The sequence below is a fragment of the Hyperoodon ampullatus genome (assembly GCF_949752795.1).
Source record: "Hyperoodon ampullatus genome assembly, chromosome: 6".
Lineage (NCBI taxonomy): Eukaryota > Metazoa > Chordata > Mammalia > Artiodactyla > Ziphiidae > Hyperoodon > Hyperoodon ampullatus.
Window position 1 is genome coordinate 36,683,311 of NC_136919.1, and position 16,795 is coordinate 36,700,105.

Consider the following 16,795-nt stretch of genomic DNA (forward strand, 5'->3'; position numbering starts at 1 on the left):
TAAACTCATCTAGGCTGAAGAAACAAACAGAAACATTTAGTACTAGATTAACCCATCTCCCTGGACTGATTTAAAATTAAGATAAACACTAAGTTACCTTACTATCCAAAATGCCATTTCTTTCCATTTTAGAGCAGTGCTATCCCCCTGTGTAATTTAAAATTTTCTAGTAGCTAACCAAATTTAAAAAGTAGAACAACAGCAAAGACAGTGAAATAATTTTAATAATTTAACTTAGTATATCAAAATATTGTTTCAACATGTAATCAATATAAAATAAATGAGGTGGTCTTCGGTATCAGGTGTATGATTTACATTCGCAATACATCTCAATTCCTACCAGCCACATTTCAAGCGCTCAATACCCACCTATGGCTACAGTATTGGGCAGGAGTAGTCTTTGAGGACGTCAGTATTAACTGATTCTTTACATTCTGAGTTTGAGAATTTCTTTTATGTTACACGCTGCCTCTAAGGTGCTTAGAGATCTGCGAAGCACAAGGAGATTATTTTACTCTCGGTCCGTTGTGATCCAAGACTCCACAGCATTAGAACCAGCGAGGGAGGAAGGCAATGGGACACCCTGGCGCCCAGGAACGTGTCTTGGAGGAGGGCCTGAGCCGCTCCGAGTAATGCCCGGCGCAGCGGCTGCGAACACAGCGTTGGAAGTTGGACTGCGAAGACAACTCGGGGGCTGCCTGGAACCCCGGGTCTTTTCCTGGGGCGCCCTGGAACACCTGAACCGGACAAAGGGAAAGTGTCCTCCGAGTTGGATACAGGGACCCGCTCCGCCGACGGAGGCCGGGCCAGGGCTGCAGTGCTGGCCGCCCGGGTAGCCTCCGCCGGTCACTGAGAGGTGGGCGGAGGCCTGAGCCCGGAGGTGGGGAAAAACCCTGCCTGCGTCCAGCTGGAGAAGTCTCCCAGGGGCGCGCTCACGACAGTGACGCCACGGGCGCGAGGGCGGCAGGGTGGGCGGAGAGGAGCGGCGCGCACCGCCCCTCGGAGGCGGGTGGGGGGGGCGCGGTTCCGGAGGGCTGGGGCGGGGCTGGGTGCGCCGGGGAGTCTGGGCGCAAGCCGGCGGTTTCGATTAGTACGCGGAGTTGCGGCGGCAAAGCAGGGAACGGAGCTTCGCTGCCCGGAGCCCGGCGGCGAGGCGGCGGCGAGGCGGCGAGGCGGCGGGGAGGCGGCGGCAGGCGGCGGCGGAGGCGCAGGCGTGTGGGGTCCGGCCGGCGTCCGCGAGGGGGTGGAGAGACGAGTCGGAGCGCGGGGCCACGGCCGCCCTGCCCACTGAGTCCGGCCACCGCAACGCCTGCATCCGCGAGCGCGCCCAGGCCAGCGCGCGAGCGAGTGCGCGCGGGCGGGGGCGCGCAGGCCCTGCCCGCCCCTTCCGCCCCCACCCCCCTCCGCCCCTTCCTCTCGCCACCTTTCTCTCCACTTCTGCGACCCCGCGCCGGGCGCCCACCCTGTCCTCCTGCGGGAGCGCTGTCCGCTGCGGCGGCCGGAGCGGGCCAGGCCGGGGGATGGCGCTGCTGGACCTGGCCCTGGAGGGAATGGCCGTCTTCGGGTTCGTCCTCTTCTTGGTGCTGTGGCTGATGCATTTCATGGCCATCATCTACACGTGAGTGAGGGGCAGCTGGAGGAGCCCGTGGCGGGGGTCGAGGCCTGGGGACAGGCGAGGGTGGGAGGAATTTCGCTTTGGAGGGGATTGGGATCTGATGGAGGTGGAGAAAGCCAATTCTCAGACTCTTCCTCCCATTCCCTCTCCCTGTGCATCAGCTGGGGCGGGGGGTTCATTGGAAGAGAAAAGTGGCGAGTGAGGGGATGGCTGGGCTTCAGGCGACTGCACAGCCAGGAGAAAGGAGACTATGCTCTTTTTACGTGTCAGGCGGAAGGTTGCTTGCTTGGTTTGATTGTGTTGGGGATTCGTGTGATTTTTCATCTGGGCCAAGATGTATGGTGTATTGTGTTTTGTTTTGTGTTTTTCCCTCGACCTGGGCCACGTTTCTATTATGGTGATGATCGTTTCCACTCTTCGGTGAGCTGCACACAGCCACCTGAAGACCTCCCTGTGGATTTTCTTCTTCCTGGAAGAGCTGTGTGTCCTTAGATAGGTGTGAAGCACCTGTCCACCTTGAAAAATGTCCACCAAATGTCTGAGCTGGCGTTGTAGTCTTGAGTCATGTCAGCTTGTACATTTCAGTGTGGTTTTCTTTCCTTTTTTTTTTTCCCAATTCCTTATTTATTATCTTGTTTAGATGTGCCCCCCCCACACACACACCTTTTCATTAGATGCCTTTCACTGGGGACACAGTGGCGAGCACGACAGAATTCCTGTCCTCAAAGATCTTACATTCCAGAAGGGAGAGACAGATAATAAAATTCCAAATAAGGTTATTTCAGATAGTGATAAAGACTATGAATAAAATAAAACCGGGTAATGGATGAATATGACATAGAGTGTGTAGCTACTTTTGATATTTCAGTTGTTCAAATGTCTTTAAAATGTCTTTATCCTTCATGAGGATATGAAAGAATTGGCATAGAGTGCATTACTCTTGGATTCACTGGATTTTTAGACCCCCAAAAAGATGATGGTGCATAGTGATGTTTACCACCCATTAGAATAAGATATATGTTAGTAGAAGAGAGGGGAGAACTTTAAGAAATTAATTACTTATAGTTTTTTTTCCTTTTCACTACAGAAAAAGTGTGCTTTTTCCTTTTGGAAATGCTGCATTTTATTAGTGTAGTGTGGCATTTCCTGGTACTGGAGAAAGATGCTACATTGTACAAGGCATACTGATATTTCTTTGAAGATGAAAGAAAAATGCTTCTTGGACACTGTTGATCTTAGGTTTTGGAGTTTGTGAGCTGTAGGCACTGACATTCTGGAGTTCATTTTAAATATATGAGTTCTTAAAAAACAATTTCGTCACTTTTTCCAATCATAAAAATAAAACATGCTTACTATATAGAGCATTTAGACAGTACAGAGAGGAAGAAAAAAGAAAGTTCAACACACACACCAAAACTCCATTACCTGTCAACCTTTTGTGACTATCCTTCCAATTATATTTCTGCGGTGGGAGGGAAAGGAAGGGAGGGAGGTAAGGAGGGAGAGAGAAAGGGGCCATATTATGGTTGTTCTTTCACCAGCCTCAAAATTCATCTATTTAATAAATACTTTCTGGGAAGCTCTTTTGTATATACAAGGCACTGTTCTAGGTGCTGGAAATAAGATTGAAGAACAATACATGCAGGGCCCCTGCTCACATGGAGCGTCCATGTAAAATGTCTTGAGTAATTTTCTCATGTCAGTAAATGTATGAGGGACTTCCCTGGTGGCACAGTAGTTAAGAATCCGCCTGCCAATGCAGGGGACATGGGGTCGATCCCTAGTTGGGGAAGATCCCACATGCCACGGAGCAACTAAGCCCATGTGCCACAACTACTGAGCTTGCGCTCTAGACCCCGCGAGCCACAACTACTGAGCCCGCATGCCACAACTACTGAAGCTCACTTACCTACAGCCCGTGCTCCACAACAAGCCACCTCAGTGAGAAGCCCGTGCACTGCAACAAAGAGCAACGCAGCCAAAAAATAAAGAAATAATTAATTAAAAAAAGAAATCTTTGATCTCTCCATCATTTTTAATAGATGCATGACACTTTTGTTTATGAGGTACTAATATGTATTCATTGTTATTATTGATGGGCATTTAGGTTATTTTCAATTTGTCAAGATTACAAACAATATGGTGATCAATTCATATGCTTACATCTTTGAGAGATGATCTCCTTAGTTTACATTCTGAAAGAGGAATTATTGGGCCAGAAGTGGTGCACATTTTAAACTTTATTACATATTGCTCTATAGAAAGGTTGTATCTATTCATAGTCCTTGTAACATTGTATGATGGTCCCCATTTCCCCTTACTAAGTATCAGGCTTTTTACTGTTTTCTGTTTTTTATTTTCATTTCTTTAATTACTAGTTCCACTGAATGTTTTTCATATATTTAATACTAGTTACATTTAGTTGTAAATTTCATACTCAATCTTTTGCCTGTGCTGCAGTGTATTGCTGTGTTAATCTTTTTAATAGGAAGATTGTTCTTCTGTGATATGTTGCAGTTTTTGCCCAGGTTGTTGTTTTTTGTTTTGTTTTGGTTTTGGTTTTTTTTGTCTTTCAACTTTGTACATGTATTTAGCATGGAGAAAAAGTGTGTGCCTGTGTGTTTTAGGTAGTCAAGTCTTTTTTTTTTTTTTCCTGACTGGTAAAATTTTTTATCTTCTCCATTTCCCCCAACTATTATATAGTAAGTATCTGTTTTTCTTTTAGTATTTTGAGTTTTCTTAGATTCTTTTTTTACACTTTACCCTTACAAAGTGTACCAGTATCCACTATTTTAATGAATGAAGTATTATTACCTTTATTACCATATTACTGGCGAGGCCAGCCCCTCCTTATTCTTTTGCAAATTTTTAACTTTTTATACATTTTTATTTAAAAATGAACTTTAGAACCTTTTTTTTTTTCAGACACTAAGTAATCTTGTATTTAAATTGGAATTGTTAAATTCACAGCTTGATTTGAAGAAAGTTGACTTCTTTCAACATAGGACCATGATGGATCCCCTTCCCTCTATGATGTATACATAATGATAAAGTCACACTTCTTTCACACTGGTGATGTAGCTTAATACTTCAAATAACCATCTGGGAATGTTTATACTCTTAGACTGTGACAACTCCAGAATAGTTTTAAATTATTTTGTGCTTCATGATAAACTGCAGAATTTTCTTAAATACTTTTTTACTTAAAACACTTCTAGTTTTTGAGACTAGTACAAACTTTAGCTTAGTTAAGATACTGTAAAGAGTCTTTGTATTTCTTTTCCAATGCCCCATAAAGTTACCTTTTATATTGACAGTAACAGGATTCAGAAAAGTTATGTGAAATAGAATAGAGAAAATGCAATTTTTTTATAACAGATGAGTAGGAATCTTCTCTTTCTGAAATGGATAACTGAACATAAAGTAAATCAACAGCTTAATTTATGTATAAATTAAATCTTGCCTTTTAAAAAATTAAGTTCTTTTCATCTCATCCCACCATCAAAATTATTTACATGTTTGATTTGATTCCTTTCTTATTGAAGTAAAGATACTTCCCAATTTAGTGAGTTGTTTTCAAGCAGAGCCCTAAGGTTTTGTCCTCTCCTTTTCTCTTCTGTATTTAAAATTGCAAATTTGATAATCTCCACATTTTGACAAGCAAGGTTAAAGAACATTGGCAATGATATTTTGGTTAAAATATTGTGCTAAGCATTCTGTATTTTATTGAAGAATATATTTTCTGAACAGGTGTTCTGTGTCCTCTCAAATCATTTTAAGTGAGGTAAAGTATAAATAAAATAATCATATATTGGTTCTCTCCTAAAACCTTGTGCCTGCAACTGGTGGAAATGGAGCCTATTTTCAAAACCTTATATGCCTCCATATCTGGTCGTCAGATTAAGGAGCATAATCTGTGAGCTACTAATGTTTAAAAATGTTTTAGTAATACAAACATTGTAGTGAAATTGCTGAGAAAAACGATAAAACATTCTTTTTTAAAACCAGTGGTTATTTTTTAAAAATTAAATACAGTGTATAATGGTATCTAGTTAATTTAGATTCAATGTTCTATTGTATTGTAACTTCTTAAAATGAGATAAAGAGCTAAGTATTGGCCTGTATTTTAAAAATGGAGCTGAATGTGATTAATACAGTGAACAATTGTTCAATGAAATTTTTTGCTCCAATTTCATAAATATCTTACAGTTCCTATATGCCTACAATTTTAAAAATTGAGATGATTTATAAACTAGAGAACCATTATTTTCAATATTTTCTGCTCACTGGTATCTCTACCTACTGCTTTGCTCCTTTCCAGATTTAGTATTGACTGATGCCTAATCATTTCATAACATATTTTACACGGCAGACATTTGTGGGATTTTGCCTATAATGTCTCCCCCTCGCCCCCCGCCCCATGGCTCGCGGGATCTTAGTTCCCTGACCAGGGATTGAACCCCGGCCCCGTGGTAGTGAAAGCGCCAACTCCTAACCACTGGACCACCAGGGAATTTCCCTATAATGTTAAAGATAACATTCAGATTAGAGCATTTGAAATTCAGGGCTCTTATTCTGAAGATTATTTTTTCCTAAAACAAAACAAACAACAACAAAAACTAATGATTATATCCTCTGTAGGCGGAGTTGGTTAAGTGATCTTTATGGATTTTTTTCCTTTTTTGAAAGCTAGTGTGGTTTGATAGCTTGGGGGCTGCTGTTTTCTTCCCTGTTTAGCTGTTAGGAGCCATACTGCCAGATAAGAGTATCTAAGCAAGACACCTTGCTTTTTTCTCCTCTCACTCCCCCATCCCTCTCCCTCCTTGGATTTATCATTTTTTCCCCTCTACACATGGTATCCTAATGTTTAGTGATAGGCTTTATCTTTTCTATTAATTGACTGGAGGTGCCAGGGTACGGTGGAAATACTTCTTGTATCCATAAATATTAACTGCCCTCTACTAAAGCAGAGGTCCTTTTCCTGAAGATTTTTTCTCAAGTTAATTGTGCCTTTCCTAATTTTTCTAGTATAACAACTTTTATACCTGCTGCACAGCTTTTATTTGTTTGTTTTTTGGGTTTTTTTTTTTTTTTTTTGCGGTACGCGGGCCTCTCACTGTTGTGACCTCTCCCGTTGCGGAGCACAGGCTCCGGACGTGCAGGCTCAGCGGCCATGGTTCACGGGCGCAGCCGCTCCGCGGCATGTGGGATCTTCCCGGACTGGGGCACGAACCCGTGTCCCCTGCATCGGCAGGCGGACTCTCAACCACTGCGCCAGCAGGGAAGCCCTGCACAGCTTTTGAATGGAGTTTAAATACTCACTGTATCAGGATAACTGTGATAAACTTCCTGTTAGAAAGTAATTGTGTTTTTAATGTGAATTTTAGCATTTCAAATATTATTTTTAGGTAATATGATTTTTTTTTTGCCTTAAATTCATTAATATATTGATGTTCTGAGCCTTAGTAGAATGTAAATTGAGAGCTTATTTTCTGGGTTTATTCCTGAGGATGCACTTGGACTTTGGACAGATGTTCATCAGTCAGGGTCATTGCTACCAGAACCACTTTTGGGTGCACGAATAAGGCAATTGAGCCCCTTGAACCTGAGTCTGGGGTAGATACAGAATTGGACTATATTGTGATAGCTTAAAAAGCAAAAAGGAAATCGTAATTCAGTTTTAATATTTAGTGATGATTCTCTTGAGTCATCATTCCTCCCTTTTCCTACCTACATTATTAGTTCAGTACATGTTATCTCTGCCCTAGATTATTGAACTCTCTCTACTCTCTGGTATCTTTACCTACAGCTTTGCTCCTTATCTACTTTATTTTTCTTATTGTAACCTAATCTTTCTGGTGCAGTAATCTTGGATCATGTGCTTAAAATCTTACCATGGTTCCCCACTGCCTTCAGTTTAAAATTCAGATTCCTTAACAAGACATGTATAGTTCTGTAGGAGCTGAGCCATCCCCTGTGCCTGTTTCTCCAGCAACACTGAATTACTGGCCTTCCCTTGAATATGCAATGTAATTTTCTTTAGAATTATCTTTCCTTCCTTTTTTTCCCCTTCTCTCCCTCCTTCCCTCCCCTCCTTCCTTTTTGTTTTACTAACTCCTACTCATTCAAGTCATTGTCGACTTTTAGCTCTTTATTGGAACTGGCACCCCCTCTTATGTCCTTCCACAGTATCTTGAATTTACCCATCTAAACAAATAGGTGTTCCGTTGTCTCTTTCCCCACTTAGATTATAAGCTTTTGAGGGTAAGGAGGTGTCTTTTTTTTTTTTACATGTTTATTTATTTTTTATACAGCATATTCTTATTAGTTATCTATTTTATACACATTAATGTATATATGTCAATCCCAATCTCCCAATTCATACCACCACCACCACCTGCCCTCAGTCTCCCCCCTTGGTATCTATGTTTGTTCTCTACATCTGTGTCTCTATTTCTGCCTTGCAAACTGGTTCATCTGCACCATTTTTCTACATTCCACATATATGCGTTAATATACGATATTTGTTTTTCTCTTTCTGACTTACTTCACTCAGTATGACAGTCTCTAGATCCATCCATGTCTCTACAAATGACCCAATTTCATTCCTTTTTATGGCTGAGTAATATTCCATTGTATATATGTACCACATCTTCTTTATCCATTTGTCTGTTGATGGGCATTTAGGTTGCTTCCATGACCTGGCTATTGTAAATAGTGCTGCAGTGAACACTGGGGTGCATGTGTCTTTTTTTTTTTAATTAATTAATTTATTTTTGGCTGCGTTGGGTCTTTGTTGCTGTGCGCAGGCTTTCTCTAGTTGTGGCGAGTGGGAGCTACTCTTTGTTGCGGTGCGCGGGCTTCTCATTGCGGTGGCTTCTCTTGTTGCAGAGCATGGGCTCTAGGTGCACAGACTCAGTAGTGGCACGTGGGCTCTAGAGCACAGACTCAGTAGTTGTGGTGCAAGGGCTTAGTTGCTCTGCAGCATGTGGGATCTTCCTGGACCAAGGCTCAAACCCATGTCGCCTGCATTGGCAGGCGGATTCTTAACCACTGTGCCACCAGGGAAGTCACAGCATGTGTCTTTTTGAATTATGGTTTTGTCTGGGTATATGCCCAGTAGTGGGATTGCTGGGTCATATGGTAATTCTATTTTTAGTTTTTTAAGGAGCCTCCATACTGTTCTCCATAGCTGCTGTATCAATTTACATTCCCACCAACAGTGCAAGAGGGCTCCCTTTTCTCCACACCCTCTCCAGCATTTATTTGCAGATTTTCTGATGATGCCCATTCTAACCAGTGTGAGGTGATACCTCATTGTAGTTTTAATTTGCATTTCTCTAATAATTAGTGATGTTGAGCAGCTTTTCATGTGCTTCTTGGCCATCTGTATGTCTTCTTTGGAGAAATGTCTATTTAGGTCTTCTGCGCATTTTTGAATTGGGTTGTTTGTTTTTTTAATATTGAGCTGCATGAGCTGTTGATATATTTGGAGATTAATCCACTGTCCGTAGATTCTTTTGCAAATGTTTTCTCCCATTCTGAGGGTTGTCTTTTCTTCTTGTTTATAGTTTCCTTTGCTGTGCAAAAGCTTTTAAGCTTCATTAGGTCCCATTTGTTTATTTTTGTTTTTATTTCTATTACTCTACGAGGTGGGTCAAAAAATATCTTGCTGTGATTTATGTCAGAGAGTGTTCTTCCTATGTTTTCCTCTAAGAGTTTGATAGTGTCCAGTCTTACATTTAGGTCTTTAATCCATTTTGAGTTTATTTTTGTGTATGGTGTTAGGGAGTGTTCTAATTTCATTCTTTTACATGTATCTGTCCAGTTTTCCCAGCACCATTTATTGAAGAGACTGTCTTTTCTCCATTGTATATCCTTGCCTTAAGGAGGTGTCTTACTATTGTATCTTCATTGCTACTTGGCACTCACTTATTGCATGTCGAATGAATGATCTTTGAATTTTTTCCAGTGGTAATGGTGGGATTCTTGCTCACTCATTAACTTAGTGTCGTTTGGCCATTGTGATTTGAGGTAGATGGACAGAATTTGGGATGCATTCAGTGGCCATGGTCTTCAATGAAATTAATTGGACCAAATGGAATCTTTATCTCACTATTTCTAAGTAATCGTGGTTCAGATAGAAACAGGGCCGTATCAATAACATGTTCACCCACAAATCATTTGTTAGATTTGAATTTTCCCCCCAAGGTTTTCCAAAGGGAATACCTGTCATGCCATCATAATCTTTACACTTAGATCTGCCCTTTGGGAAATGCAAAGCCATTAGTTGCTGTTAGCAAAATACCTTGATCTATTTATTTCCCATACACTAAAGCTGACTCTTGTCACCAAAGGGTGAGTGAGTGGAGTTTTTTGGGGAGGGAGGGGGAGCAAAATTAATAAAGATCTCCTCTTTGTTTTTTATGGTGACGGAATCTTTTGTGTTTTGTAGTGTACAAGTCCGTTGTCCGTTGGAAATAGTTTGTGTTTTGCTATAAAGCTAACTCACTACTGGTTGTTCTGTGTCCTCTGGGGAATCTTGTGTCTACAAAGTTAATGTTGCACCAGGTATGCTTTGTGTTGCTGATGAAGCCCGTTTTGCTGCAGTACCATTTTTGACAAGATAGGTGCTATATGGAGGTAACATTAGTCATGACACATACTGATTATTAAACAAAGTAACAGCCTTCCAGGGCACAATCATAGCTAACAACAGCAACAGAAGCCTTTTATCATTGGGAATTGCTGGCATGGACTATATGAAGTAGGGGATCTGCTGATCAAGCAATCAACTTAATTTTACATGAAATACTAACAACCTTGATAGCATGGAGCAGGGGAGAAAATTCCCAATGTCAGGTAAGTTGGTTCAGCTGAATTGCACAGCAGAGTCTGGGACTGTTGAGCAAGGTGAACCTTTGCCCTCAAGGAATCCATATTCTCCCTTAGAAGCTTCTAGGAAGATTCTTGTGCCTCACTTCTGGGAGGTGTAGCGCTGTCTTAAGGTTGCTGCAAGGGGCTGACAGAAGGGGACGAGCACAGCCAGCCCTCTCCCAGAAGTTTCCCTTCATTCCAGGCCCCCCTCCCACTCAAAACTCAATCCGAATACAAAACTGTACAATAAGTCATTTTAAAATGGTGCAAACCATTAAATAAACTGTTGAGTAGGGGCAGAGAGGAGACTAAAAGATTTGAAAGATAAAACAATTAACTAAAATGACGGAAAGGACAGTAACAATTTTAGAGACTGAGATGTTAGGAAATAAAAACCAGGAAGAACAAGGCCATCCTATCAGCTCACAAGTTGGAAACCCTTATGCAGAGAGGCAATGAAGGTTCATCAAGCCAAAGCAGCCATAAAGTCCAGCAGAATATTCCTGAATACTCCTTACCATCCCTTGGAGTTCTTTGAAGTGTTCCCTGAATAGATGTCCTTCTAGCTCGCAACGGAAAGCAGGACCCTGAAGGCCTGTCTTTCTTGCCTGTGATTCATCTCTCGTGACCTTTTAGACTGAAGTGACTCTTACTCTGAGACAGCACCTCAGATGGTACCTACCCTTCTGTTCCCTGTCCTTGCAGCTGGCAGGTACAGCCCTGCAGCAGCGTGCTGTGAGCATCTGCCCCTCCCTGTCTTTGACAGTGACATGGCTTAATTACATGAATTCGATTTTCTTTTTTTCTTTTGACTGCAGCTCTCAATTTCAAGTGTACTTTAGAAATAATTCCTTTGGAAAATGACACGTATTGAAAATTTACCCTGCTTTCTTGTCTTCCCCAATTGCTCCCTTAGTTTCAGGATCATTTTATCCTTCAAAAATGAAGCCAATCAAAACCATTGGCTAGTATATAAGAGGTTCATTCCTCTTTTACCTAATGTGTTCCTGAAAATGTAATAAAATCAAATTTCTGAAAATCAAATGGACATACATGTTAGGAGGGGAGATTCTGTTTCTTTTTTTTTTTTTTTTTTTTGTGGTATGCGGGCCTCTCACTGTTGTGGCCTCTCCCGTTGCGGAGCACAGGCTCCGGATGCGCAGGCTCAGCAGCCATGGCTCACGGGCCCAGCCGCTCCGCGGCATATGGGATCCTCCCAGACCGGGGCACGAACCCGTATCCCCTGCATCGGCAGGCGGACTCCCAACCACTGCGCCACCAGGGAGGCCCTCACCGAGATTCTGTTTCAAGAGAACTAAGAAAAGTATTAAAATCCCAGACTGTGGATCTGCTGGTCCTGGTGCCTGGACATGCTGCCACTGACTGAGAGCTTGCCGGGTATTAGGGGCTGCGGGGAGGGGCTTTCTCTCAGGCCTGGACCCCCGGGAGGAAGGCTGCATTGTAGTCTTTGCTTTGGGGACTGTGTTAGGCGTGGTGATTTAATGGTCAACAAAACAGAATACAGTCCACGTTGGAATGCCTGAAAATATCTTCATGAAAGACGGTGGTATTGATTGGATTACATAGTAACCAGTAGTTGCTTTGTACATGGTACTTGCTGCACTGGGCAATTATCTTGCCTCTGCCTCTCAGCTCTGAGGGTGACAGTCTCTCCCTCGAGCAGAGCCAAGGGAAGGGGGGGATTCATGTGGCTACAGAATCCAACACTTTGAGCCAGGCTCTGAGGATAGAGGGATTTCGAGAAGCCAGGACTGTGCAGCACCTCTGCCCAACTGAGAACCCATTTAATAGTCTTAAAGGAGAGCTCACCTAAGAAAACAGTAACAGGTCATTTTGGGGCAATAATAATTTGTGACATTTAATGCTTCTCACTCTCATACTTGCATTGTTTTTATACTTTTAGATGACACCTATAGAACTTTAAATTGGTTCCTAAATTTTGAGTGTAATTTAAACCTTGAATACAATTTTAGCTTAAATATTGGATATAATTTAAACTTTACATTAAATGTTTTATCCCATGTTTTGACTTATTCTGTTTTAACCATGGTTTGAGACTTTTGATGATTCCCTTTTCCCCCTTTAATCTTTCTTAATACATAAGAGTTGACTTTATGTTTAAAAAGAAAACCAAGCTTTGTGACCACCTAGAGGGGTGGGATAGGGAGGGTGAGAGGGAGGCACAAGAGGGAGGGGCTATGGGGATACATGTGTAATATATGTATATGTATGGCTGATTCACTTTGTTATACAGCAGAAAATAACGACATTGTAAAGCAATTATACTCCAAAAAAGATGTTTAAAAAAAAAGAAAACCAACATAATGGTCTAATCTTTAAATATATATGAAATAATCTTTAAATCTATGAATTTCCAGTCCTTCCTTTTTGTTTATATGTCGCATCAATGTTTGATATCTCTAAATCTCTTATCAGAACTATGGTAATTCAGAGAAGTTACATTTAGTGGAAAATGTCCTTAAAATTAGCAGTTTTTGAAAAAAAATTACCAGTGATAGCTATCACTGAATGTTTACTTTGTGGCTTAATCTCATCTGTTTCTCACAACTATCAATACTTTATGAGGTAGGTACTGTTATTCACACTTTAAACAACAACAACAACTTGAGATAAAGAAGTACCTTGCCCAAGGATACACAACTAGTTAGCTGTGAAGCTGGTACAGAAATCCAGGCAGTTACCCTCCAGCCCTGGCTCTTAAACCAGTATGCTATATACACTGCCAGTGATAACCTAAAAATAACCCCAGAAGTAGTCCATAGGGATAGGGTAATCTGTATGGGAATTTCTCCAGTTGCTATGAATCTTAAGTTTCTGATAACTGGCAACATTTAGATCACTAGGGAGAGAGCCCCTACTTTCTCTCTTCTACAACTCTTCCCCATTCTCGTGCCACTTGTATGGCTCCTTACAGGCTCCTTGTTTTCCGTCCATCCCATAACTGCTGATCTTTCTGAGAGTTTCCATCTCAGCCCTCTTCTGTTAATCTAGCCTTCCTAGGTCCGTGGGTCTCAACTTTGCACTTTGGAGTCACCGGGGAGGTTTTGTTTTTTTTTTTTTAAAAAAAAGCATGCTGCTGCCTGGGTCTCAGTTCAGGAGATTCAGATTTATTTGGTCTGGGCATCAGGAATTTTCACAAAAAAAACCTCCCCAGGTGATTTTCATGTACAGTCAAGGCTGAGAGCAGCTGCTCTAGGCAATTTATCGACAGGTATGGCCTCTACCTTCTTACCTCTTGGTTTCACTTAATTCTCCATTACAATTCATCACTTCGTTATCTTGCCCCTTGCCTTCCCTCATATCAGTCTGCCCTGTTATCCCGTATCCATCTCATAATTTACAGCTTCTCAACTTTCAGAATCTTGCAGAGGTAATCACGCAGCCACATGGATTGGTATTACTACACATTCATGGTCTCAAATCTCAGCTAAGCCTACGCTGGTATCTGGCAGTACTTTGTTTCTGTTTATAGCCCTGACACCCATGACTGGCAGCACCTCTTCTACATCTTCACCATTTTACCTTCATTCTTGTCACATTACCTTCACTCCTACTTCGCACTGTGGATCCTATCATGCCATTAATTATTTTTATTTTTTCTCTATTTACCTTTTGACTAGCTCTTTCCCCTGACCATATATACTCAAGGATTAAAAGCTAAAAATAATTAAAAATTAAACTGAAAAACCCTTCTCCATCTGGTTACTCTTTGGCTCTTTTTCACTGTCAGGTTTCAGGAGAAACCAGTGTTTATTCACTGTTATCACAGCTCACCTCTCATTCATTTGCTTCTTAGCCATTTTTATCTACCTGCCCCTTGCCCAGAGTACTCTGGGGTCACCAGTGTTCACACATTCTAGTGGACATTTCAGTTCTGTGGACATTTCAATCCAGTGGACATTTCAGTTCTTATCTTGTGCTCTCGACAGCATTCAATGTTTTTCTTTCTTGAACTCTGTCAAAAAGAAAACAGCCCAGCCAAATAAACCCTTCTGTGACTTCACTTTCTTCCTGGCTCTCTTTCTACTCTCCTTGGTCTCCTTTCACTCACTCTTGGTCTCCCTCATGCATTACTGGTTCTGTAATATTAGTATATTGATTTGTGGCCACCTGCTAATGGCATGCTCCCCCTGGGAGAGCTTATGTATTTACCAAGCTGTGGGTGACTCCCATGTTTTTATCTCTAGACTAACCATACCTTCCAGCTCTATTTAGCCAACCATTTTTACTCTTCATTTATTTAACATTTTTAAAAATTGCGAACATACTATTGTGTTGGACCCTAGAGACTTGACAGCCTACTGTAGTGTGTCTTCAAGTGTGGTTCACTGCTAGCCTGCATCAGAATCATTTGAGATGTTTGTAAAAATGCAGATTCTGAGGCTCTGGAATGGTCCAGTAAGTTGTGATTTCTGCCTGTGGGCGTTTTGTATACTAAACATTTTAAAAAAAACAGGAGTCTCCTGGCCTGGAAATTGTCTCAGAACAGTAAGCTGAGGCAATTGGAGGACTCACCTCATTCGTTTTTCATGTCTTAGGAATCACTTCTTTACCTGATATTCAGTATCTTTAAAAACATTTCCTATTTTTTGTCTGCTTTTTTTGTTTGTTTGTTTGTTTCAGGTGGGAGAGTAAATCCAGTTCCTGCTTCTTCATATTGTCCAAAAGTTGAAGTCCTGAGGCGTGAGAAAGGGGAAGCCAGGGGTTTTTATACTTATGTAAAGTCAGAGACAAAGTCGCAGACTATTTGTAATAACCCGAAGCTGGAAACAACCCAGTAGTCCATCAACAGAAAGTAGATAAAGTGTGGTATATTAATACAAGGAATACTATGCAGTTGTGAGACTGAATGAACTATAACTGTACCAACAAGGATGGCGGTTACAAACATGGTGTAAAGTAAAAGAAGCCAGACACAGAAGAGTATGTGCTCCGGGGCTCCATTTAGATAAATTTTAAAACCAGCAAAATTAGTCTATGGTGTTTGAAGTCAGGATGTGGTTACCTTGAGGAGAGGGTAGTTAGTAGAAGGGCACACTCATGAGCTTCTGGGGTTCTGGTGAGACTCTGTTACTTGAGCTGGGTACTGGTTCCATGAGTATTTCACTTTGAGAAAATTCATTGAGCTGTGTACTTACATGTGACTTTACTATATGTGTTACGTATCAAGAAAAAGTACTCCCTGGCTCCCCTACAAAAAGGTCAAGGCTTCAAGCCAAATGCGCGATGGGAAGGTAGAGGTGGATTCCCAGTATAGCAGCTGAAACGGAGAAAGTGCTGTACCCAGGATCCTGCAAGAAAGCAAGTTACCTGATCAAGCTAGGGTTGGAAACGGGCACCCACAGGAAATCCTGTGCAAGGTGTCAGGGCAGTAAGCTCACGTTCATGCCACCTAGGTAATGCAGAAACCCTGACCTGAGATACTTAATAAAAACTGCTTTGAAACCAGGAGACCTTGCAAGACCCTGTCAGAGCCACTCATGAAACTGGCCCACTTGGGGGACTTCACCATTCAAGCCACTTTTGAGACTCCAGGCAAATGGGCTGTTGTTCATAATTTGAAAACTACAAATTAGTTTACAACACACTGGCCATGGCCAAGGTTGCCATCGGCATCATTTCTGTGTGTGGCAGGCAGAGTTCAGGTAGGTATTCTTGCTCTAGAGCATGGCTCTGTTGGCCTCTCTAGGAGTTTTAAAAGGAGAAGAGCTTCTGTATGTGGGCACCTCCCCCGTTAAACCACAGCTCCTTGACAGTATGGAGTCCGTGTGTTCATCATGGTATCACCAGTGCATAGGATAATGCCTAGTGTACATTTGGGCTCAAAATAGATTTGTTCAGTAAGGGAACGCTGAGTAGTCATGGAGCACCACTGTGTGCACAGCAGAGTGCTATGTGATTGTGTGTGCGTGCGCATGTTGACTTAATGGATATTCTTTTTTTTTCTTGATAAGCATTTCAAGTAATTTGTAGCAAGGGGCTATATCACTTGTATTACATAAGTCAAAACAATACTCTCCAAAGTAAGATACTTGTATGCTAGGGGGCAAACTACAAGATGACCCCTTGGGGTGTGGAGGGAAAATTGTGTGTGTGTTTGTATGTTAGAGAGGTGGGGCGGGGAGGGAGAGGACTAGATACATAGATAGACAGATACTGGGAGGAGGCACAAATGAGAATTTTTTAAAGGTCCTATGATACAGTTGTGCTTATGATGATTTTGAGTAGAAATTTCAGATATAGTACTTATCAATTCGCTTC

At 41.8% G+C, this 16,795-nt stretch overlaps 1 protein-coding gene across 1 annotated transcript in view; it reads left to right on the forward strand.

Moving 5' to 3' along the window:
• Positions 1 to 1,520: 1,520 nt before the first annotated feature.
• The window catches only part of UGCG (UDP-glucose ceramide glucosyltransferase), a gene marked incomplete at its 5' end in the record, with an annotated part of 35,216 nt that continues 19,941 nt past the window's right edge, over positions 1,521 to 16,795 (forward strand). Inside the window, one exon of the mRNA XM_079705880.1 lies at positions 1,521 to 1,618. Coding sequence (XP_079562006.1) covers positions 1,521 to 1,618 — 98 coding nt within the window. The remainder of the gene's footprint in view (positions 1,619 to 16,795) is intronic.